We start from the raw sequence: 26596 nt of genomic DNA on the forward strand, positions 1-26596 counted from the left end.
TTCACTAAACAAATAATAAATGTATTGTTTGGAATATGAACTTAGATGAGTAGCAGATGAGTTCCTTGGGAAAGATGGCAACCATTCGCCAAAAGTAGTGAATACTGTCTTCTGGTTCTATTTTAGTGCTTTTGTTCTTCTGAAAGATGTATTTTTTCAAAAGTTAACCCTCCCATAGATTGATATATGTTACTGAACTTATTTCCTACCCAAGTATGGTCAAGTGGATGATGTTAAGTTTTTCCTACATTGATCTAAAATCTTCCTCCCTGTAACTTCTAACTATTTGATCTACTTTTTACCTTTGAGGCCATACCCAAGAAGTCTCATCATTCCCTCATGTGACAACTCTTCAAATGAGCTACCATTTTCTCTTGATGTTTTTATGATCTGGTTTAAACATTCTTCAAAGGGCATGCACAGTTTTATAGCCCTTTGAGCATAGTTTCAAATTGCTCTCAGAATAGTTGGATCAGTTCACAATTCCACCAAAAATGCATTTGTGTTGCAATTTTCCCATATCTTCTCCAACGGTTATCATTTTCCTGTTTTGCCATGTTATCTAATCTAATAGCTATGATGTGGTACCCTTAGAGTTGTTTTAATTTGCATTTCTCTAATCAATAGTGATTTAGAGTATTTTTCATATGACTATAGATAGCATAAATTTCCTTATCTGAAAACTGCCTGTTCATATCCTTTGTCCTTTTATCAGCTGGGGAATGATTTATATTCTTATAAATTTGATTCAGTTCTCTACATATTTTAGAAATCATGTGTTCATCCTTCATTGCCAAAGAAGACCACGTCCTCAGAGAAATAATGACATGACTTGCACTTGACTTTGTTTTGAGTGAGGGAGGGTTATGCAGGTCACCAGCCTCACTTCTCCTCCAGAGCCATCTGAATCCAGTGACCAGATATTCATCAGGATGACTGGAGATGACCCAGGATGAGGTAATTGGGATTAAGTGACTTGCCCAAGGTCACACAGTTAGTGAGTGTCAAGTGTCTGAGGTGAGATTTGAACTCAGGTCCTCCTGACTCCTGTACTGGTGGTCTATCCACTGCACCACCTAGCTGCCCCATTTTGAGACCTTTATCAGAGACGCTGGCTGTAAAAATAAACATTCTTCATTTCTTAAATTGATTCTCATATGACATTCTTTCAAGTGTCAAGCCTACTTGGGATCTTGACTGTGCAACTTTGAATGTGCTAAAAAATATCAATGTTCCTTCAAAAGTGCAGAGTCTAGTACTGAGCACATCACTTCATGGTAGACTAGAAGTAGGACTATTAACACCTCTCTAGTTCCAGACAGCATATTTCTTTAAATGCAGCCTATCATCACATTAACTTTCTTGGTAGACTCATCTCACCACTGAATTCTATTCAGCTTAAAATGCACTAAAATCCCCAACTATTCTATAATGAGTTTTTGTCTAGCTATATCTTTTCCATCCTATATTTGTAGATGATTAAAAAAAAACCAAAGAATAATTTTACATTTATTGCTATTAAATTGTGTTATTTTAGATTTAAATCTTCAGAAAACTGTATATAAGGGAACAGGACTAAGACTATATTCTTGCAGCATGTCTCTAGGGATTTCCTTCCCTATTACCCATTTATCAATTATTAGATATTCTTTGATTATGGCCATTCAATCAGTAATGATTTAAACTATTTGTACTATGATCTATCTTAAATCTTTCTTCCTTCTCCATGAGCTGCAGCAATTCCCTGCTGTACCAGTTTACTAGTCCTGTTAGAAAAGGAAATAAGGTGAGCTTGGTATAGTGGAACTTACTCTTCATCAATCAACATTAGTCTCTAGAGATCAATGCTGCCCTTCCTAAGTGTTGCTGGGAAAACATCATTCTAGAATTTTCTCAGGGTTGATTTGTTAACCTTAGTCCTGTGGCACCTCTCCCACATTCTCCACAATTCTTTCCAAACCAGCAGTCTTTGAGATCAGTTCTTCAAATTCTTAAAATGTTCTGGGCTGATATACATACATACATATATACATACACACAAAAGAAACATACATGTGTATCTAATCTGATGTGAAAGAGATCCTCTAAAATCTAGTTCAAACTAGATGACTTCTGTTCATTTCTGGTGATTTAGGAAGGCACAAATGATACAACCTGAAGGAAAGTATAAAGAATAGTTGAAGATAGTGAATTCTTTGGTAAAACAATTAAGGACTTTATGGCACAGGTGGAATTTTCAGCTCTGTTGCTGCTGATTGAAAACAGGGGATGTGATACAGTAGAAAGGATAATGCAACAGTGGGTTATAAAGATGGTTTCTGAGAATAAAATTTGGATTTATAGAACACAGCTTAAAATATAAGAAAAACAAGCTTCTGCATAGAGGTGGAATTATCTTGGGGAGTGCCAGTGAATGATTTTGACCTGTCTTATGATTTGAGATGCTACTGATATATGAAGGCTACATTTAGAAAGGAGACTGTGATATGCTCAACCTGTACTGCTATTTCTTTTGTTGCTGTCACTACTTATTGTATACTGAAACTTCAAGTGTTACTCCCTTCCTCTACCTCCTCTCTGCTTCTCACTCCCATTTGGGGATAGTCCTTTACTAAGCAAAAGAAATATGTGCTAGACTTTGAGTAGGGAAGACCTGAATTCAAATTCTGCCTCAGACACTAGTGATGTGATGGGAGACAACTCATTTAACTTCTCTCAGCCCCAGTTTTCTCATTTATAAAATCAGGATAATAATAGCACCTACTTCACAAGGTTATTGTGATGTATTTTTATTATTAAGAATAGTAATCTCTTTTTTTTGCTTGTACTCTAATCAGTTGTGTTGTTTTCATTAAAGCACTGTGAACAATTTCTAACACTTCCCCACCCCCCCACCCCACACACACATTATCTCAGATGTCTATTCACATACCCCAAGTAGGGTTAACAGGCAATGTGAATTTGAGAACCTATCTCAAGGAGACTAAGATGACTTCATAGTTATCACCAAGATTGTATGAAGAGAGCCATTTCTGGAGCATGATTCAGGAAAGATATTACCTTTTCACATGTAACATGATAGGTAAAAGAAGTAGGGGAGATAGCTGTCATGTATTAAGAAGACATACTCAGCTTTCCCTCTCCAAGGAAATATTCTTGCTAATGTATGATTTGAATTGGGTCTCTGAGTTCCCACTCAGTTCTGAGATTCTGTGATTCTGTAATCATTTTTTAACGGAGACTTCCAAACGATGTCCAGATAGATAAAGTTCGCTATAACAACTGCTTTCTATCTCTTAGCCAGTTTTGTGATCTCTAGAAAGTCAGCCTATGAAAGGATTCCTAGATTGGCAGTTAATTAGACCTGAGTTCACCTCAGAAATTTCCTGTCTATGTGATCATGGGCAAGTCATTTAATTTCTCTGAGCCTCAGTTTCCTCTTCTGCCAACTGGGATAATAATATCAGTATACTTATAATGTTATTGGTAGGTTTATATGAAATAATACATATAACATACTTTGCAAGTCTTGAAGTATATATACATGTCATTTCTTATCTATTGAGAACTCATCATACTATTTTTCCCCATCCAAGGAGAACATTTTTTGTATATTCTTCTAACATTACTTCAATTTCTCCCTCCTTTGAACCTTACTACCATACTCTGTCCCCAGGTTCTTGAAATTCCACATAGTTGTCTACTTTCTGGATGCTCCATTCTATTCCATTATCTTCTCTAATTAATCTCTTTTGAATAAGATATCTACCTTTTCTTTAAAAGTCAAGTTGAATTTGTTAATGACTCATTTAATGCACAGACATTTGAATCATGAGTATCTTTTCTGACTGTGAAGTCAGATGTTTTTTACTCTAAATTACTAGTTAATTCCATTGATATTCATTTTGTTGCATATGTTTATTCTCTACAATGTCTGAACTAGCAGTTTGTGATCAGAGCATTTTTGGTCAGATTAGGAAGTCTCCAGGACAATTTTGCATAATCAGTACTTATTAAACATAGTTCCTTAGTAACTCATCCTTACTACATCTTGAGCCACAGTTCAGAAAGCTAAATCCCATTCTCCAATATCATCTTCTCTGCTACTGTTCACTTCTCATATAAGCCTCTCCTATAGGCTCTGTCTTTAATCACCTACTTACACTTCCACACCCTTCCTTCTTAGAATTTGACAATCCCTAGAATGTTACCAGATGTATCATAGTATCACTGCCTGTCATATGAATCACTAGAAATGGTTAGAAGTTAAGAAATCTGTTGTTTTTCATAGATTCCATCAGATTATCTATCCTGTTCCACATTCTTGCCCCAACAAGATAGCACATCACCCAACTGACCATTTCAGATTGGTATGCCCCTTAGCCTTGGTCACTCCCAAAAAGAACCACTGGCCATCACAACTAATCTCTTATGGGAGTTAATGGCAGATTTCCTCATACTTGCTGATACCCATAGATCCTCCTTCTTCCACTGAATTTTGCTACTTTTTTTTAAAAAGAAGGTTCATATTGGCATTCTATGGGAATAGCTTCCTGTTTATTAAGTAGCTTCACCAAAATTTCTTTTCTGTGTTACATATTTCTATACCCTTGATGCTTGGGACATCCGCAATGATTCTTTTGAATCTTAATGGCTTTGGAGCAAATCACTTCATTTCTCAGTTTCCTCATCTATAAAATGAAGATAATATTTACATTATCTACTTTCCTACTGGAAGCCCCATATGTATAAGATAATAATAACTATAATTTATATGATATTTTCAGGTTTACAAAAGTTTTACAAATATTATTTTATTTGATCTTCACAAGAACTCAAAAATTTAGTTGCTATCATTGTTTCCATTTCATGGATGAGGAAACCAAGCAGAGATTAAGTTTTTTGTCCAAGATCACATAGCTAATAAGTATCTGAACTTGGATTTGAACTCAGGTCTTATTGACTCTAGGTCCAGAACACTATCCACTGTGCCATCTAGGTGGCTTACTATAAGTGTTTGAATCAATACAGATCTCTAGAGAAGGGCGAGAAGGGATGCTTATTGGGTGGTCGTCATATGTCTTATTAGCTCTGACAGTAGTTCTATATGTATGTTTTTTAATTTGGAAATAAGCTTTTTCTCCATTGAATTTTGTGAATTGTACACTTTTAAGGACAGTTGATGATAATACACCAAATGTTATACCACAAAGTTGTCAGATTTTCTGGGTCAGGAAAATGGGTTACCAAGGGTGAATTTTCCAAAGTATACCAAATTCCTTTATGCCAAATGAGATCCTCTAATAAAAGGGTACAATTAGTAGAGGTCAGGTAGCCCTAGGGAACTTTATAAAATAGGTAAAATTTGTCTTTGGTTCCATTTCACTTCTCTTATCATCCCTTTTAGTATTTATGCCATTTTCTTTATTTTGGTATCCCTCTTTCCCTTTCCTCAGACGCCCTCACTGTAGTATAGTGTATATGACTGCTTTTTATGGAGAGGCTCAGACTTTAGAACTCTCTACCCACCCCTCTCCAATAAAAATATATCAGTGATATATTTCATTCTGCACATACCTATTAGCAGCTGAATGTCAGATAGAAGATCCCAAAAAACTGATTCACGCTAAAGTACTAACAAATGATACATTTTAATGTCTTAGTCTTTCCATGGGTATTTACATTTTACTAAGAAAGAATTCCTCAATGACCTAAAGAAAGGAATTTCTCAGAATAGTCTGATATTTTCTCAGTAGAGAGTCCTTAAGGGTTCTTTCTTAAATGATACCATGCCTAGTACTTTTTCTCATGCCTGAGGCCAGTTGTTCGATAAATGTAGTTTTAAGCTTACTTGAATTAAGAGAGGAAGCATCACTTGGTTTAGTCATTAACTCTCTCTTAATGGCATAAAAATATCAAAACTGAACCTGAGTACTAATTTCTAGACTGAGTCACCTCAGATTGGGCAGCCTGTGGAGCAGCCTGAATTTGTAATTTAAAGAGTGGGGATATAAGAAAGGAATAAGACATAGTCTACACCTGAAAATCCTTCCTAATGATGTAAATAATTGAAAATATATTGAGAATAAGAGAATAAGAAATGTTATAATAATAAAATAATAATAACACCAAATAGTATAAAATGTTCAAATCTAAATACTCCCCTTCCCTAAACTTCTCTATTTGTCTTGAAGACATTACCCTTTTCCTACTTATACAACTCCAGACTTATAATGTTAGAATCATACTTGATTCATCACTCTCCCTCAATTGCTGTATCTTATTAGTTACCAAGTCTTCTTAATTCAACTTTACTACATCTCTCCAATCTGTACCCTTCTTTCTACATACAGATCTACCACCCTAATTCAACCCTCATCACATCTTCCCCAGACTCTGAGAAATTTCACTAAATGTCTCTTACCTGCAAGGTGCTAAGGCTTAGGTGCTAAAGTTCTGAAGATAAAAGCAAAATAGTTCCTGTCCTCAAGGAGCTTACAGTTTTCGTGAGGAGCTGTTGAGATCAGATCTGTGTATAAGCAAGGTAATGTCTCAACTGTGTGGAGGATAGATTGGAGAAGGGATCATACATCTAGTCAGTGGTTGAGCTCAACCATCCTTCAAGACTCAGCTCCCTCCAGGAAGTGCTCTCTGACTATCCTCCAGCCCACAACTACTGGTCTTTCTCTAAAGCTCTGACTATCCAGTTGAATCATTTGATACAGATTAATACTCTACAGTATTTTTTATTTGACTTTGCATCCCATTGTATCTCTAGGCTAATGAACTTTCCAATAGTTAAGAGCTATATCTTATATTTTTCTATGTCCCCTTTGTTCCCCCCTAGTGTGAATATAGCAGGGTCTTATACTTCAAAAATAAATATCTATGGAATGAATGGAATGAACTAGCAGAGATACACAAGAAACCTATCCTATGAGGCAACTGCTGTTTCCTTCTCCAATATAGCCTCCATACAGCTGAAAAATTAACCTGCTTATAGACTTGATCTGATCTCACTGCTTTCTCAGGAACATTGTAAGTTCCATGAGTGCAGGGACTACTTTGATTTTGTCTTCATAACCCTAGCACTGAACATGGTGCCTTGCACATAAGAGACATTTAGTAAAATTTGTCAGAATGAATGTGAATGTTTTACTTCCTTATTTAACATGACAGACATAAGGATGTAGGAACCAACAAGATGTGACATTTACAAGTCCTATGTTGAGTGTGATACTATGCTGTCTCATTGAAAGTGAGACGAACAGCAGGCACTATCCTAAGGCTAATACAAACATTTCATAAAGGCAGTTAACCTTACCATTCTTTCAATCTGATGACTCCGTTCTACAAATTCTCTTGAAGTTTTTCTTCCATATTTCTCTTTATATTTGATGTTGGTGATCTTAAAGGTGACAATGTAATAGAAGGTCCTTTCATCTGTAAGATAAAGTAAATAGGTATATAAACATATATGATGCGTGTTTATAAACATAAACATGTGTTCACATATATGAAATGTGTGTGATACACTAAAGTGAAACATATTTGAAAATTATTCCTTATTTTGGTTATTGTAAAAAGTCACCACCACCACCACCACCACCAAAAAATAATCTATTTGGCAGATTTCACATTTCCTGGTTAATCAGATAGCTGAGGATCTGTCATCTCATTTAGTATACTCGTAGACAGATGTATATAGGTACATATACAACTGGGCATGAAAATTATGACTTATGTAAACATTAAAAGTCATATTGTGAAGTTGTTACCACCCTTATTGAAATGCTAACTCTGCCATATCATAGCTAAGACAGATTTTTGAGGATGAATTTAATAGCCTAGTTGTTTGTGCAATGACAGTAATTTTGCATTTCCCCAAACTTGATTTTTTTGCCAACTATTTTGAAGCAGCATGGTATAATGGAAAGTGATAAAGACTGGGAGCAAATAGCTATGTGCCTAAGTCAAAAGGGGTTCAGAACTTGCCAAAATTGTTAATTATGGTCCTAAAGCATATTCTCCTGATGCTCTGTTCAGTCATGTCTGACTGTGATTCCATTTGTAATTTTCTTGATGAAGATATTGGAGTAGTTTGTCATTTCCTTCTCCAATTCATTTTATGAATGAGTGAACTGAGGCAAACAGGGTTAAGTGACTTGCCCAGGGTCACGTAGCTAGTAAGTATCTGAGGTTGGATTTGAACTCAGGTCAAGAAAACCCTAAATCGGGTCAACATGATTGAACAACAACTTCCTGACTCCCGGTCCAGTGCTCTATCTACTGCATGAGCTAATTGGTTTTCTCCTGATGCTGGTAACCAGTGAATCCAAGCTAGGTAGCGATCTGGCTAGTGGAAGTTGAGTACACATAAAGCATGAAAATGGAACACTTGCATGAGATATGAGATATTACTTTGAGAGAATACTAAAATGCTACTGCTAGACAGGGAGAAATAAATTGTCAGTGAATATAAGGGAGGGTGTGTTTGGGTATAGATTCCAAGAAATTTTCACATAAATTTGCATACTGATTCTTGGAAAATTCAGTTTGTCCTAGTTTGAACCTTGATTTAGGTCATGCTAGAAGAGGACTGAGGTAAAATACACACAGAAAACCCACAAAAATATCCCCAGCCTGTGAGTTAGCTGGAAAAGGTGTATGCACATTGAGTCACAGTGTTCTCTCCATGGAGTCATTCCAATATATCTGAGAACCCAGTCGTTTCCACATGGGAAAAGGCAGTACCTTGGATTAAACATGGGGTGAGAGGTCAGAGAAGATGGAAACATATCCAGAGCCTAGTACATCAGTAGGTGTGTCTGTGGCAGAAAAAGCATTGCATTTGTTGACAGGAAACCTGGGTTCAAATTCAGGTGCTGTGTGACTATGGATGAGTCACTTATCTCCTGGAAGTTTCAGTTTCCTTCTCTGCGAAATATTCATATTTAATATTCCCATGTATTCTCTACCTCAAAGCACTATATAGCAGGGACTATATAGATATGAATTATCATCATCATCATTATTGCTTATCTCATTTTTCTCTTATTTTTTGATGGGATCCCAATAGAAACATAAATGAGGATAAGTTACTTTCCTGCTATTTGTATGCTGTTAGTTTACTACAGGCTTTTGTCCAAGTGGATGAAGGGGCTGCTTTTTATGACTCAATAAGAGTTGTTATTGTTGTTAACAAATAAAAAATAGAATTTAGTTTTTAATGTGATTTTAATAAAAATTTAACTACTCTTAGAATTTAATTGATAATTGGCAATGCCAGTCATGAGCCAGCAAGTAGGCATTGATCATTATCTCTATGCCCACCTAGCACTAGGAGTTATGGGGATAAAGATAAGACCTTGTCCCTGCTCTCAGAGTTTATTTTCCAGTTGGAGAGACAAAACATATACATTAAATAACTAAATAGCAACACAAGACAATATGTAATTAAATGTTACATTATGTGGAACAGACTAATAGAACTATACTTTAGAGAAAAAGGAGGAAGTGATGGTAGAAATTGTCCTTTTTTGAGAAGAGATGGAAGAATATTGCTGATTGGACAAATTGCGTGAGCAAGATCCTATTACTATCCATACAAAACAATATTTTTGTTTTCAGTAATTCTCTTTAAGAATAAAAAAAATAATTATTTGGCTTTTTCAAATTATTTCTTTTATTTCTTTTTATTTTAAATTGTGTTTTTCTAATAGTACAGGCAAACTTGGATCAAGGCATTACAGTAATGAGATTTCATAACATAATTTTGCATAAATTAAATGAACACTTCCTAAGTGTAAAAGAACCACTCCTAATCACTGTGTATTAAGTATACATTCCAATTCCTCATCCTGATTGCCCATGGTGAAATAATGTATTCCCTGGAGTCATATAGATGTGAAAATGAAATGACAAATGAAAATATGATTTATGCTTTAACAAGCTTTACAAATTCATGGCACATTATTAGTACATTAGTTGTAATACACTTATTATGTTATTGAAAATGCCAATAAAGTTGTCATCTGCTACTCTCTAAAAGGAGAATATATATGTCACTCTTTACAGACATTACTTCTTCAGGTTTATAGACTACTGAGATGATTCATTGTAATGTGGGGTGATGTAAGTTGATACTTATAAGTCGTTCCTCATGTGGTGTTAGGAAGACCTAAGTTCAAATCCTGCCTCAGACAATTATTATGAAACCCTCAGAATATCATTTTAATCTCTCTCAGCTTTATTTACATATCTGCAAAATGCACAGCCCTCCCTCACTCAAATCAAAGTCAACTGCAAGTCATGTTATCATTTCCCTGATGTCATGGTCTTCTTCAAAAATGAAAGACAAACACCACCTGTGAGTAGACCAAGCTGCTTGAATGGGGACCCAGCTAGTTGAGTAACTCAGTTCTCCCTCTCCCTTTACCTCTCTGTCTCCACTAAATAATAATTGTTTCTCTTTTATCCAGGAACCCTGAGGATCTTCCCTTCCCAGTTTGATTTTTTTCTTTTTATTTAATGGGTCATCCCTTGAGTAACTACTTAAAGAAGCCTATTCATTGAATGGATTATCTCACTCAAAGTGAGAATGTGAAAAGACCTTAACCTGAAAGGGCCAGGGTCTCTCATTGCATCCTGGGTCATCTCCAGTCATCCTAATGAATATCAGGCCACTGGACCCAGATGGTTCAGGAGAAGAAAGTGAGGCTGGTGACCTTGCACAGCCTTCCCTCCCTCAAATCAAAGTCAACTGCAAGTCATGTCATCATCTTGATGTCATGGTCTTCTTTGAAAATGAAGGACAAACACAACACAACAGGTGGATTAGTGATGGAATAAATGGAGGTGGAAAGACTTCTCAGGAGATTATGGGATGTTTGCAGTGGGACTATGGAGAAGGGAAAAGAAATAAGAGAGACAGAAGGAGACATTGTGAAGGTAGAGTCCATCAGACACAATAACAAATTGGACAGGAGAGGTGAAAGTCTGAGGCAAGAAAGAAAAATCAGATAACTCAACAATGGGTGAATGACAGTGACAAAGGTAGAGAAAGTAAAGTCAGAATCAGGTACAGGTAGTGTTTGAGATGTCAGTGAGTCACCCAGGTGGAGAGATGGAGAGGAAGAGAGGCAGACAGAAATAGAGAAATGGGTGAATAGATATTTGGAGTCACCTAAACAAAAGTGATAGTTAAAGCCATGTAAATAAATGAGAAGACCAAGAGATGTGAAGAGGAACAAGCCAAAAATAGAAATTTAGGGGCTATCCATATAACGAATGAGGAAGAAAATGGCAAAATCTCTCTTCCCATCACTGCTAGATTATAAACTCCTTTAAAATAGGATCTGTGGAGGGGGGCGGAGCCAAGATGGTGGAGTAGAAAGATGCACATACGCTAGCTCCGAACCCACAGCCCATAAAATATCTGTTAAAAAGATTCTGGAGCAACAAATTCTGGAGCAGCAGAAGCCACAGAACAACAGAGCAGACGAAATTTCTGTTCCAGAGAGATCTGACGCGAAAGGTCCATCGTGCTCCAGACTGGGAGCCGAGCCCAGCCCTGCCGTGGCCGCATGGCACCAAGAGGAGAAGATCTGAGCAGGTTTCAGGGATGGAATGTCCAGTGGCCGCACGGGTCCCTCCATCCACAGGTGACAAGGGTTGGTGAGAGAGTCTTTTTGGGTGGCCAACAGGGGAGTGGGGTGTCCCTGTGGCTCGGGCCCCCTCAGGAGGCAGCAGTGGAGGCGAGAGCAGACCAGGGCTCGCCAAGCAGGCAGGAGCCTGGATCCATTGTTGAAGGTCTCTGCATAAACCCCCTGAGGGAACTGAGACTGTGAGGCGGACCTGCCCCCACCTGAGCACCTGAACTTGATCTCACACTGAATAGCAGCCCTGCCCCTGCCCAAAGCCCTGAGGCTGGGAAGCAGCATTTGAATCTCAGACCCCAATTGCTGGCTGGGCGGATCTGGAGGCCAAGTGGGTGTGAAGAGATTATTCAGAAGTCAAGTCACTGGCTGGGAAAATGCCCAGAAAAGGGAAAAAAAATAAGACTGTAGAAGGTTACTTTCTTGGTGAACAGGTATTTCCTCCCTTCCTTTCTGATGAGGAAGAACAATGCTTACCATCAAGGAAAGACACTGTATCCCAGCCCACTCAATGCCTCAGGCCATGGAAGAGCTCAAAAGGGATTTTGAAAATCAAGTTAGAGAGGTGGAGGAAAAACTGGGAAGACAAATGAGAGACATGCAGGTAAAGCATGAACAGCAGGTCAGCACCCTGCTAAAGGAGACCCAAAAAAATGCTCAAGAAAATAACACTTTGAAAAATAGGCTAACTCAATTGGCAAAAGAGGTTCAAAAAGCCAATGAGGAGAAGAATGCTTTCAAAAGCAGAATTAGCCAAATGGAAAAGGAGGCTCAAAAGCTCACTGAAGAAAATAGTTCTTTCAAAATTAGAATGGCACAGATGGAGGCTAATGACTTTATGAGAAACCAAGAAATCACAAAACAAAACCAAAAGAATGAAAAAATGGAAGATAACGTGAAATATCTCATTGGAAAAACAACGGACATGGAGAATACATCCAGGAGAGACAATTTAAAAATTATGGGACTACCTGAAAGCCATGATCAAAAAAAGAGCCTAGACATCATCTTTGATGAAATTATCAAGGAAAACTTCCCTGAGATTCTAGAACCAGAGGGCAAAATAAGTATTCAAGGAATCCATCAATCACCTCCTGAAAGAGATCCAAAAAGAGAAACTCCTAGGAACATTGTGGCCAAATTCCAGAGTTCCCAGGTCAAGGAGAAAATATTGCAAGCAGCTAGAAAGAAACAATTCAAGTATTATGGAAATACAATCAGGATAACACAAGATCTAGCAGCTTCTACATTAAGGGATCGAAGGGCGTGGAATAGGATATTCCATAAGTCAAAGGAACTAGGACTAAAACCAAGAATCACCTACCCAGCAAAACTGAGTATAATACTTCAGGGGAAAAATTGGTCTTGCAATGAAATAGAGGGCTTTCAAGCATTCTTGCTGGAAAGACTAGAGCTGAGAAGAAAATTTGACTTTCAAACACAGGAATGAAGAGAAGCATGAAAAGGTAAACAGCAAAGAGAAGTCTTAAAATAGGGTCTGTGTTGTATCTATGTTGTTATATCAACTTTCAGCATATACACAGGGGGCATGGACAGGGACTGGACCACTTAAATTAAACCACTGGCTTTAATTAGCCTAGTGAAGGGAAAGAGAACAAGCACTTTTAAGGGCCTACTATGAGCCAGGAATGGTGCTAAACACATTCCAGATATCATTTTATTTGATCTTCACAACAGTCTTGTAAACTAGATGCTATTATTACCCTCATTTTACAGGACATCCACATTCAAATGACTTGTCTAAGGTCATCAATTAGCATCTGAGGTAGGATATACACTTAGCTCTTCTTGATTACAGGCTCAGCACCCTGTCCACACTGTACCTCCTAGCTGCCTCACTGGCCTCCCCCAGGTGACGAACCTCCCTCTACCATTACATATCCAATACCTTCTCCACTTACAGTCTTGGAGAGTTACCTAATAATAATTGTCATCATAATAGCTAACATTTATATAGCATTTACAATGAGCCCAGCACTGTGCTAAGCACTTTGCACGCATCTCATTTATCCTCACAACAACTCAGCAAGGGAGGTAGTATTATAATCCTTATTTTACATATGAGGAAATTGAAGCAGACAGAGGTCAAGTGATTTACCCAGAGTCCCACAGTGGTGTCTGAGGCAAGACTTTACCTTGGGTCTTTCTGACTCCATGCCTAGCAATCTATCCACTGTGCCTATTTATAGGTATTCCCCACGTGAAGAAACTCCTTCTACCACTACATATCCAACACCTTCTCTGCAACTTATAGCCCTGCCTACAGCGCTATGAGGCTGAGTGACTTCCCCAGAGCCACACAGCCAGTATACGTCAGAGGTAGAGTTGCAGATTAGGTTTTCTTATCTCTGAGGTTTGTCTTCTGTTCACTAAGAAAAGCTATGTTTCAACATTGAGCCTGTAGTCTCTATTAGATAACTATTTGTTAAATTGATTTGAATTCAATAAATTGAAGTAGACCCTCCCGAAATAGGAGTGAGGAGTAGTTTCAGAGATGGTGTATTTGCCCAATTGCTATCAACACTTTCATAATCACATTTTCATGTGCTAGTGAAGGAAACACCTACAGTTTATAGATAATTACTTTATTTCAATTGGGAAAGTATGAAGTTCCAAACAAGCCTGATAAGACTTGTCATCATTGGTAAGTTTCCATACGTTATTCAAGATCTGTTTTGTCCAAGATAGGGTGAGGGACTGGTTTCATCAGGAAGGTTCTAAACCATCTTTCATGTTTTGTGAAAACTTATTCTCCTGATGAATATATTTTGTTTGGGTTTGCAGAGGTAGCAACCCCTTAAAGAAAACAACAAGCCTCTTTCTGGTTTGGGTCGAATCTTGTAATGGTTTTAGATTGTAACATATTCATTAGTGACTATCTACTATATATGGTATTATCAGTTGTTCAGTTGTTTCAGTCATGTTCAACTCTTTGTTACCACATTTGGGGTTTTCTTGGTGAAGATACTAGAGTTGTTTGCCATTTCCTTCTCCAGTTCATTTTACAGATGAGAAACTGAGGCTCACAGGGTTAAGACTTTCCCAGGGTCCCATAGCTAGTGTCTGAGACTGGATTTGAACTGAGATCTTCCTGACTCTAGGCAGAGTTGTTTATCTACTGAAGCACTTAGCTGTATTCGTTATCAGTCTAGATAAGATACTTCAGGAAATAAACAATATCCAGTGGGGCATCAGAATGTAAAGAGACAGTAAAGGCTGTATTACCTGAATGTCTTAACATGACTAATCTAGAAATGGGAATGATAGAAAGAAAACTTATTAAGTAAATGCTATACAATAAGATTGAACAGGAGGCCCTTTATAAACGTTTGTTGGGAATGATTATGCCTATGGTTTCTTTGTTGTTGGGAATTCCCTGATGAAGAAATTCCCTCTTCCAATGCAGATTAGCCCCTTCTTTATAACTTAGAGTCTTAGCACAGGGAGCTTAAGTGACTAGTTTGACATCACATAACTAATATTTATCAGTAGCAGGACTTGTAATCAAGGACTTGAACACAAGGTCAGCTCCCCAGTCACCAAACCAAACTGACTCTCAAGTATTTGTAAAGGTTAGCTAAATGTTGAGGAAGATCCAGAGAAAGAATGGCTTAGAATATAAAAGCCTGAAAGATTAATATCTAATAAGGATGACTAATTCTTGAGATTTAAATAATAGTTCCCTACTGCCCTGTCCTCCATCTTCAATATACACAGAAATGGAGATCTACTTTTGATGTGAGGCATCACGGTGGCCCAATGGATGGAGTGCCAGGCCTGAAGGCTGGAACTCATTTTTCTGAGTTCAAATATAGCCTCATACACTATCTGTGTGACCCTGGACTAATCTTATCTCTGTTTCCTCATCTGTAATATGAGCTGGAGAAGGAAATGGCAAACTATTCTAATACCTTTGCCAAGGAAACCCCAAATGGGGTCACAAAAAGTGAGACATGACTGAACTGAACAAATCTTCGACCTTTAGGAGTTGTCTTTTTTAATTTACAAACACAACTAATTTTTATTGTTTTTAATTATTTTTTCCTTCCTACTTCTCAGATTTGTCCATTCAGAATAATGCTGCTGACATATTATTTGTATACTACTGACAATGACAGCTATTGAAAATTTCTTATATGATTCACTTTATTTTTTATTCTTCCTTTTCTTTTCCTTTCCTTCCTTTTCCTTTTCTCTTGCCTTCTTTTCTTTTTTCCTTTTTCTTATCTTTTTTTTTCTTTTCTTTCTTTCTTTTTTTTTTTAGAGTAGATCCCAATCTGTCCCAGGCTGGAAGTATAGGAGCTACTCACTAGCTACTCACTAGTTAGTTGTGTTGTGTTTTGTTCTTATAGGTCTGGAATTTCACATGCTCCAATTTCTGACCTGAATCAGTTCACCCTTCTTTAGGTAACTTGGTATCTTCCACCTGCACTGGCTCCCACTCCCAGGGACTCACCATTATTAGTGCTACACTTAGTAAAGACACCTGATTGCTTTAGCCCACTGAAGTTTGGAATTTGTGAACTCAATATTTTAAAATAAATTTTAATCTATGTGATGTCAATTTTCCATTATCTGTGATAACATCTTTCTAATTCTTAAGGTTGCCATTTACCTTGCAAACATAAAATGTTTAGTGCTACTATTCACTAAATCTTCTTTTACTTTTATTCTTTCATGAAGCCTATAATCTAGAAGACAAATTTTAAACACTTAATTGCTTCCCCCAACCTAAGAAAGGTATGAACAAGAGAGGTAAAAAATTCTGGGAGGTGTCAGTTCAGTTTAGATGAGTACTTTGTGGCATCTCAGAGCTGACTGACTCTTTCTATGTCCAGAATGTAGTGGGCAGTAGGGAGGATGGAGCCAAGAGTGAGGTAAGCTGGAGATAATGAATACATTTTCAGCTCCTCCCTAGTTAGGTCTTCACAAGACAACATTTTAATCTTGTTTGACATGATTTCCCCAAGCGTTAGACACACCCACATTCAGATGTCAGTGTAAAAACATGTTCCAAAGACAAAAATAAATAACTTCAAGTTGTCTATCATTTTGAATAGTATTTCTTCCCTATATTACTAGGCATAAGTAAGGAATTGATTATTCATTCATTTATTTCTTAGTCATGGAGCATCTGTTTCCCTATTTTATTATGAATTAGAAAATCAGTGGACATAAACATTTCCACATATAAAGCCCAGAGAAAGAGGATTGGGCAATGGGTAGAGCACTGGATCTGGAATCAGCAAGACCTGAGTTCAAATCTAGCCTCAGACACTTATTAGCTGTGTGACCCTTGGCAAGAACCATGTTTGCCTCAGTTTTCTCATGTGTAAAATAAGTTGGAGAAAGAAATGGTAAGCCACTCCAATATCTTTGCAAGAAAACCCCAACTGGGTTCATAAAGAGTTGGACATAACTGAAACAACTGAACAGTATATAAAGCTATCAATCTGTTACATAGAGCTTGGGATTTTTTTTAAAGTATATATTAGATTTAACACTGACCCACTTGTCAATGTCCCTTTCTCGACTTTATTCTGCTTTTTTTGTATATTTTTAAATGTTTCATTAATTCTCTTTTCTTCTTCTTTATCACTGGCCTCCCTTAGCTGTTCTGATCCACAGTAGGGCTCAAGATGGTTGAGTGTCCGCACTGAGTCAGGCACCAATGTGTTGGCCCCTAGAAGCAGGTAGGTGACACAGTGGATAGGACACTGGTCTTGGTGTCAGGAAAATCTGAGTTCAAATCCAGCCTTGAACATTTAATAGTTGTGTGATCCTGGGGAAGTCACTGAACCCATGTTTGCCTCAGTTTCCTCAACTATAAATTGGGGATGATAACAGCTTCTACCTCCCAGAGTTGTTATGAGGATCAAATGAGAAGATATTTGTAAAGTACTTAGTGCTGTGTCTGGCACATAGTAGACTCTAAGGAGGGGCAAATTAGCCCAGGTTGTGCCAGTCAGCTGGGCTCAGTTGAATAAAAGAGCATTAACCATGTTTCCAACCAGGGTCCTATAGGGAGACCCAGTTCAAAAAAACCCCCAAAACAATGGAAATACTACTTGTTTGAGAAGAAACGGAGCTAGATTCTAAGTTTGTGAAGCATGCGCTGACTTGCATTGTGATTTTTGTAAAGTCACTTCACCTTTCTAGGCCTCAGTTTAGCCATTAGGAAATTGTTTCTCTATAACTTCTCTTCCAGCTTTAAAATTCTATAAATCTTACATGGTCTTTACTATACCACCCTAAGTTTACCTCAACGTAGCTCTTCATAGGACTGATTCTGAAGATAATTAATTAATTTTCATATTTGTTGTGACATCTGTATTGTGACATAATCTTAAGATTAGATATGGATAGATCCTTAGACCTTATCTAACTCAACCCTCACATTTTACAAGGGATTGGGGGTGGGGGACATTAAGGCTCCAGCGGATTAACTAACTTGTCCAAAGTCATACAGTTGGCAAGTAGTGTAGTCAGAATTCAGACTCAGGCCTCTGACTCCAAATGTAGTACTCTTTCTTTTCCATCAGTCTTTCATTACTATTGCCTCTTTTGTTGGTGTTTTACGTGTGAGTTTATCTCCTCCCCAAGATCCTATTCCAATATCTCAACCTTGTGTGGAGCGTCTCCTGGTTTCTTGAAGGTTATTCGTGCAAAGACATTGAATATGACTATGACAACGAATTGAGTTGTCCTTCTAAGTCTCAGCCTAGTTAAGTAGAGAGAGTATCACCATGTAGGTGAGATACTTGATGATGGAATATTTGACCATGGCAATAAATGAAATAAAGAAACATATAAGACAGCCTTTACCATGTGTGACACCCTTCTGCTTATATAGAGTGGCAGAAGAGGGGACAGAAAGTACAAAGAATCGTGGATAGATTTGGTACTAATAAATTTTAACATGGTTAATGGTGCCCTGAGAGATTCTTGTCCCATAACCAATGAGTAAATATACTACTGAAGGAGGTATTTACCTGTTCAGTTTAGATCATACTCTGCTGGTCTGGGATCATGACCACCTCTGTTAATCAAGCCTGCACTGCAGATTATTGTGAAAAGTTAGCCAATCTGATTTTTTTTTTTTACATCACTCAAATGTTCTTAAACCTAAGAAAGTGTCAAGGTATTGATTCATAATGAATTTTGGTCACCAATCAGCGACTAGATTGATACGTACCTGCAATAACAACTTTGGCAACGATAGCGATGGCGATCACTATGATTATCACAATTACCACAGTGAACAGTGCTAGTCTGAGAGGGGTCCAAAATTGGCTTTGTCTTCTTGGATAGTTAACTTGTGGGTACTTGGCTTGTGAGCATGCAACTGGTCTGTGGTGGCAGAAGAAAAAAGATAAAACTTAGTACTAATCAGGAATTCTAAGGCTATCCATATATTTTCTAAACTAGGCTTTGTTGGGGAAAACCTCGTATATCCTCGATATCATCTGAATTCCCAGACCTTGAATATGCCACTAGACTTTCATTCATGGATATCTATCACTTTATCTTTCATTATAAGATTTATTGAGATAGTAAATAACTAAAAATTGACTATTGATAAGTAGATTTATTTTGTTTTCCTTTCACAGGGTAATTTAACAAAGAAATCATGTTTAAACTCCTGGCAAATATGATTCGTAGTTCAGAGCTATTTTCTGGCTTACATTATAAAAAAAAGGAAAAAATATCTTGGACTATGCAGAACTTTATCTTGGGAAGATTTTCTGTATTGTAAGTCTTTTTTATTCTGTATTAGACATGGGATGGAGAGGGTAGGAAGAATAAATGTTTATTGTTAAATGATCAACCCATGGAAGTAAGATTATTTTACCACTAAAATTCTGGCATATTGCATTTTTTGAAGATTCAAACCCCCAGTATCATCAGGGAAAATATTAAAGGAAATTTTAAAATATTAATATTATGTGTGAGAGGAAGGAATTTGGATTTTTCATTTCTCTATTATTGAGAAGGGAACTCCTAGTGTAGTAACTCCCTCTACTGGTGCAGATTGGTACCTCATCTATAATTTACAGTCTTTAAAGAGCTACGTGGGGAACTGGGAGATTGAGTGACTTCAGTGATTAGGCAGGTATCAGAGGCAGGATTTGAACCTAGATTTTCCTGACCCCCAAACCAGACTTCTATCCACTTATCATGTTGCCTCTCAAAACATGACCTTAGAGCAAACATTTTCATTACATTAAAATAATTTTACAATGAAGTTAATAATGCACTCTTTTTGAATTCAGTTCATTTTTTCTATTGCCTTGTTTTTTCAACATGATGAAAGTGTTTTTAAATTTATTTTTCAAATAAATTGTTATTTTTGATACTCATAAGAGTTCTCTGTACTCAGGAAGGCTGAATTAGTAATACCAAAGTGAGGACATCTGGTTTTCAACTGAGCAAATGGTCTCACCAATAGAAACATATTCCAAATCTCCATGAGATTTCTCTATTTCTGCATCTAAAATCTTTCTTCTCATTTTGGTGATCCCTTTATTTTTCCCAGTATGTGTAATGCTTTCTTCTTTAAAATATTTTAAGGTCAATATTACCTGAAAGCTTTGTGAGACATCAAGCTTCCTGATGACATGATGAATTGGTCCATTAAAGGTATATCAATTTATATAATTTCATTTTACTTATCTATTTACATTTACAGTCTTTTCAGTAGAATGTAAGCTCCTTGAGGCCAAGGACTATTTTTTTTTCTTATCTATACAGTGCCAGACAGGAGCAGGTAGATACTTAGTAAATGTTTGTAGAAGTAAATTGAGTTGATGTGCTGCCAGAAGACATTGACCCCTGGGCATTTTTCTTCCCTGGTAATTTGCTATTTGATTTTATCCTTAGTTATGAATCAGAAGGAAAACATTTTAAGATACTATCCTCCTTACCATCTCTGTATTATTTCAACTTGAGTTTGAACCTGAAACTCTGAGGCAAAGAAAAAAAAACATGCTACATTTTAAGTTGAATATACTATTGTTTTTGCTTTATTTTTTCAGTCCTGTCCAACACTTCATGACGCCATTTGGGGTTTTATAGACTGAGACACTTGGAGTGGTATGTCATTGCCCTCTCCAGCTCATTTTACATATGAGGAAACTGAGACAGACAGGGTTAAACAACTTGTGCAGGGTCACACAGCCTGTTTGAGGTCAGATTTGAACTCAGAAATCTTAGTGACTTCAGGCCTAGTAGTCTGTCATTGTGTCACCTGGCTGCCCTTAAATATACTAGATCCTGACATAAACTAAGGAAACTTCGGTTTCCAAGCTCAGTGGATCATCACCGTGAGGCATGGGACAATCTGATAGTATTATCCAGGTTGTACTTTTTCTGGATGTTTTTTCTTTTCCTTTTTCTTCTGCTTTTCTACCCTCTTCTCCTTTCACTACTGACCCTCTTGGGGAAAGTGGATATACAGAGAATTTTAGTTTCTCATGCCAGTACATTATGCTCATTAAACTACTTAGAACCTCTCTCTCTCCTTCTCTGTATCTGTGTTTCTACACACACACACACACACACACACACACACACACGATTCAGAATTATCGCTTTTGTCTAGAGGCTACATTTCTTTTCAATGGAAATGAAGTGTTTATAGCTGCTTCATTTTTTGTTGCCTTTCCTTCATTCAATCATGTCCAGCCCTTCATGACCCCATGAACCCTACTGTCCATTGGGTATTCTTGGCAAAGATATTGGAATGGTTTGCAACTTCCTTTGCCAATGAATTAAGGCATACAGAGGTTAGATGCTTTGCCCAGAGTCACATGGCTAGTAAGTGCCTGAAGTTAGATTTGAACTTAGGATTTTTTGATTCCAGGCCCACCACTCTATTCACTGACCCATCTCGCTGTTTTATAATGCTTGAAATGTTTTATAATGTTTGAAATAATGTTCGCTAGGTGTTGGTTTCTAGATTTGTTCATGCCTGTGACTATGAAGTATGTGGAAATATGTGAGTTTACCAAGAGGTGGGGTTTGCCCACTTGGGGAGAGCATTAAAGGTCATTAAAAAACCTGCTGAAATGTCAACACATTTTGAGCTAGATCTATTGTGCTAATGTAAAGTAACTTCTGATAAACACAGTGAACATCACAGGATAAGCCAGTGACTTTTGAGAAATTCAGTTTAGAGAACATCTTTACTGAACTAGATAGAGAAAGGACGCTAAACCAGTTCTCACTTGGCCAATATTACTTTACCCTATTTATCTGAAGACAGAATAAATTATCCCAGTGAGTTGGAATGTCCTTGAAAGTTTCTTCTAAATGGATCAAGGCAATTGGTCCACTTGCAGGTACACGTCATATATGGGTCTGCAATTTATGCAGATTAGCTTACAGATAGATGCAAAGTTTTATCTCTTCTAGAGAATTGTGGCTGCTTCATTAGAATCAATGTTGTCAGTTATTTGTGACTGGAATAATTGAACACACAGCTTGAATAATTAGAAACTTACTTAAAATACTAAATAAGCATAGAAATAATACAACCATTTATCACTTTCTATTTTACGAAGTCATCTCTTCCATATGACCCTTTAAGATAGGTAAGGTGAATACTAACAATATCCAGTTTATGAGAGAGGAAAATGAAGCTTGACAAGCTTAAGTATTTGAGATGGAAATGTGAATTGAGGCATCCAGTCTCCAAGGCACCAGTCCTGCCACTGCAAATTAAAGAACTAACCTTGACTTGGACTGAATCAGGTAGACAAGGGAAAGGAGCTGAACCTGTTCACACTTGGTCCAAGATAGATTTATCTTGTTTAGCTAAATTAGAGTCAGTGATCTTAATGGGAATGAATGACGTTGAATTTTTTTTCTGTTTGGATCAACATAGGATCAAATTTAGATCTAAAACAGATCTTAGAAATCTCTTAGCTCAACCCTCTCTCTAGAGGTAAAAAGGTGAGGCACAGAAAAGGTAAGCAATTGTAGAAGACAGCATCAATAAGCAGAGCTGGGAGTAAGACCCAGTGGTTCTTTACAGTGCTCTTTTCATACCGTATCGAAACATCAGTTCAATTCATTTTGATTCATGTTATTTCAACTCAGTTCAAATAAATTAAACACTAATATATGTCTTTTTAAAAGTCCTTTCCATTAAAGAACTTACAATTTAATAGGACTAGGGAGTGGATGGAATAATAAGCATATACAGAAAGTATGTTACAAGGTAGAAATAGTATACAATAGTGATCTGACCAAAGCTTTATGAGAAATTAAAATAGGATGAGATCACTTTCAGCAGAGGGTATCTCACAAAGCTTCCTGTAGTACTGAAACTTGAACAAGAATTACAAGTAGAATAAGGGAAGACATCTATTTCAATCATGGGTTATGTCCTAGGAATCATGGATGCAGGAGAATGCTAGATGAGACTGGGAAATGGTTTGCAGTCCAGTCTAGATGGAACAACCACATCATGTGTAAAACAAAATAATTTGGCATGCTCTCAGATACTCAATGTACATATGAGCCCATCTGTTCAGACCTTCTCTCTGACAATAGGTTACAATCCATCTATGCCTGTTTATTCTGTGTACCTCTTGTTTGTGTGTTCCTAATATACTGGAGTCTTTCTTGCTTTCTCCTGACATCAGAATGGTAGCAGTGGAACATTCTGGCTGCCTGCATCTAATTACCTTGCCTCATCACATGATCAGCTTATCCTTTCTTTTAATCACACAATTCTTTGGTAACATGTTTTACCACTGTTCTTCTTTGGATCATCATTGATTATATATCACTATCTAATCACACTCATATGCTTTTTCATTGTCCTCTGTGTAGTATTCATTGTTTAATTTTTTAGAGACTACAAGTTGTTCACATGTTCTAGAAGATAATTCTGAATAATAGTAAGAAAATGATAAAATGTCCATACCTCTTTGACTCAGAGATCCCACTGTTATGTATATTCCTCAAGGAAGTCAAACCCAGTGATATACGTTCTGTGTACATCAAAATATTTGTAGTAACATTCTTAGCAAAGAACCGGAAACAATGTAGATGCCCACAAATCATGATGCATTAATATAGTGGGAAACTACTATTCCATAAGAAACAATGAAGCTTGAATCCACTGATTTACAATAAAGTAAGCAGGACCCAGAAAACAACGTGCGGAGTCACTATAACAATATGAATGAGATAATAGCAACAAAAGAAACTAAATTCTGTATAATTATCACACAATCTTATCCTAAAAAAGAGGAGAAAAAAATGTATCTACCTTACTTCTATGCAAGGTGGAGGAAAATATCATACATACTAGCACACTGTTGATGTGTAGATCAGTTTTGCTAAGCCTCTTTTTAATTTATTTTATATATTTTCATTTTTAATTACAAGGATGACTCTAGATATGGAATTAGATAGGGTTATATTAGAAAATGAATGTGATATAAAATACTTTTTGTAATTTAAAGAAATGAAAATCTGCTGATGTGTCTATAATCAGTGGAGGAAAGAACCACCGTAGAAGACTTTAGATTTGAGGGAAGGAACAGATTTCAAGAAATGGACTTAGGGAAGAGCTATTCCAAGTTGATGAAGAAGTCACAGAGACAGGAAAGTATTGCATCAGAATGGGAGATCCAGAGTAATACAGTTTGGTTGGAATGTATAGGGCATGAATGGATATGGTGTGAGATGAGACTTGAAATCTAAATTGGCATTATGTTATAGAGAGTCTTGAATGCCAGGATTTACAGTTAATACTTTATTCAGTAGGTGATGAAACGTCTCTGAAGATTTTGATTAAATGAGTGATATGACCAGAGATGTGTATTAGAATTTTTTGAAACTATGTGAATGATGGGAAAGAGAGAGAGAGTGAGAGAGAGAGAGAGAGAGAGAGAAAGAGAGACAGACAGACAGACAGAGAGACACAGAGAGACAGAGTTGAGGCAGGACAGAACAATTAGGAGGTTATTGACATAGAGAAAGATGAGGGTCTGAACTAGGGTGTTTATAGTGGGAATAGAACGGATAAGGTCAGATGCAAAAGATACCTTGTGGTAAAATAGACAGGAATTGAATGATTGGATGAAGAGGATCAAGGTCAGAGAAGAATTCAAACTGACTTTGAGGTTATAGACTTGGGTGACTGAGGAAATGGTGTTACCAACAATGAAAGGAGATGCTATAGAAAGGAGCAGGTTTTATGGAGAAGGTAAGTGCAATTTTGCATGATCACAGATAATATAACTAGTTACTACAAATATAGCCTCAGTTTCTGAATGAGAATGGCAACATTTGTATACATTCTGTACACTTAGGCAACTCAGTAAACACGAATAGTAAAAGGTACCATGTATGTCATGTGACCGAGATGCTGCCCTTCCTGTGAAGTTTCTGGCATATTAAGGAATAAGATCTGTGGCATGCTCTGAAAGTCATTGAAACCATCGCTACTGGAGATGCAGCTACAAAGCAAGGAGGGTTTCCTTCTAGATTTTAAGTATTAGTGACAAAGACAATCAAATCTCAATTTTCTTTGCATTTTTGCCAATATCATTCCTGCTACATCTCTCTTTGATGTTTATTGCTAATTGCCAGGAGCTCTTTTATCTAATTGAAACTAAATAGCTGTTACTTTCCAACCCAGCTAATCACCACACCAGGAGAGCCCAGTAAATGCTACTGTCTGACAGATCAGAAAGTTTTACACTAAAATAGTGTGACCTAAAATCTGTTTTTAAGCCTACTCATATCTGAAAGAGAGCCCATGTCAACCATGCCAACAATACCCTCCACAAATAACCCATCTGGGTGGATGAGCAATTAAGATTTTGAGCTATGTCTTCTTTAAGAGGCAGGTCCTTTGATGAGAGGGCTGCAATCATGCTTAAATAGATAGGTGTGAAAGCCCACCCCCTCCCACTAATTATTTTTAATAAGCTCTATGGTTTGAGATTTCAAAGGTAGCTAACACCCAGACATTGGGCTATCACTTACTGCTCGGTGATTAGTACTGTCTCATTCAAAATTCTTAAGAAGCCAAATTGAAATAATTGTCAAATGATGAAATTAGATCTACTTTTTTCTGAAGTCTTTTTAACTTTCCTGAAAATAATAATTGTTAGTCTTTATGAAGCACTTTAAACTTTGAAAAGAGCTTTACATATGTTATCTCATTTTATCTTTACAAGAACCTTGTGAGGCAAGTGCTATATAACCTCCATTTTACAGATGAAGAAACTGAGTCAAACAGAGGTTAAGTGATTTGCCCTGGGTCACACAGCTTAGTGTCTGAGGGAGAGTTTGAACTCTGGTTTTTCCTGACTCCAAGTCCAAAACTCTTTACCACTTAGCAGACTCTCAAACAAATATGCCAATACCAGAGTACTTGTGTTTCCAGTCAATTTTTTTCCCCAAAGCAAGGCCTATAATTGGTAAAAGAGGACCTCTGTTTTAGAAATCAAGGAACAGTAAGTGATCTTAGAAATCATCTATTCTAGCCCTTTTGTTTAATAGATAAGGAACATGAAGCCACACTGGTGTAATGACTTGTACCAAGGATGTACATATGGTTAGTGGCAGATCCACCACCAGAACCTATGTCTTCTGATTTCCTGCCTAGTGCTTTTTATACTGCAATATATTGGCTATTGCCACTTTATTATTCGTAAGTGCCTACTATGTGCAATAAGTTCTACTAAATTCTGTGGCAGATATAAAGACTGCATCCCTATCCTTAAAGATGTTAAAGATAATGGACACTGTGAGCTCCCTGAGAGCAAGGATTTCTTGTTATGTTTCTTTGTATCTCCAGTGCTTAGTACAAGGCCTGGAGTAGAGTAAACATTTAATAAAGGATTGTTTACCTCACTGACTCTCTAGCAGAGTTAAGAAGTATAATAGCTCCC

General features: G+C 37.0%; 1 protein-coding gene across 1 annotated transcript in view; it reads right to left on the reverse strand.

Moving 5' to 3' along the window:
• The window catches only part of LOC140511736 (transmembrane protease serine 11F-like), a 79149-nt gene that overhangs the window by 18574 nt on the left and 33979 nt on the right, over positions 1-26596 (reverse strand). Inside the window, exons 2-3 of the mRNA XM_072620912.1 lie at positions 18874-19028; positions 7325-7443 (exon numbers count right to left, since the gene is read on the reverse strand). Of these exons, the coding sequence (XP_072477013.1) occupies positions 7325-7443; positions 18874-19028 (274 nt within the window). The remainder of the gene's footprint in view (positions 1-7324; positions 7444-18873; positions 19029-26596) is intronic.

The sequence above is a fragment of the Notamacropus eugenii genome, chromosome 6, assembly GCF_028372415.1.
Source record: "Notamacropus eugenii isolate mMacEug1 chromosome 6, mMacEug1.pri_v2, whole genome shotgun sequence".
Taxonomy (NCBI): Eukaryota; Metazoa; Chordata; class Mammalia; order Diprotodontia; family Macropodidae; genus Notamacropus; species Notamacropus eugenii.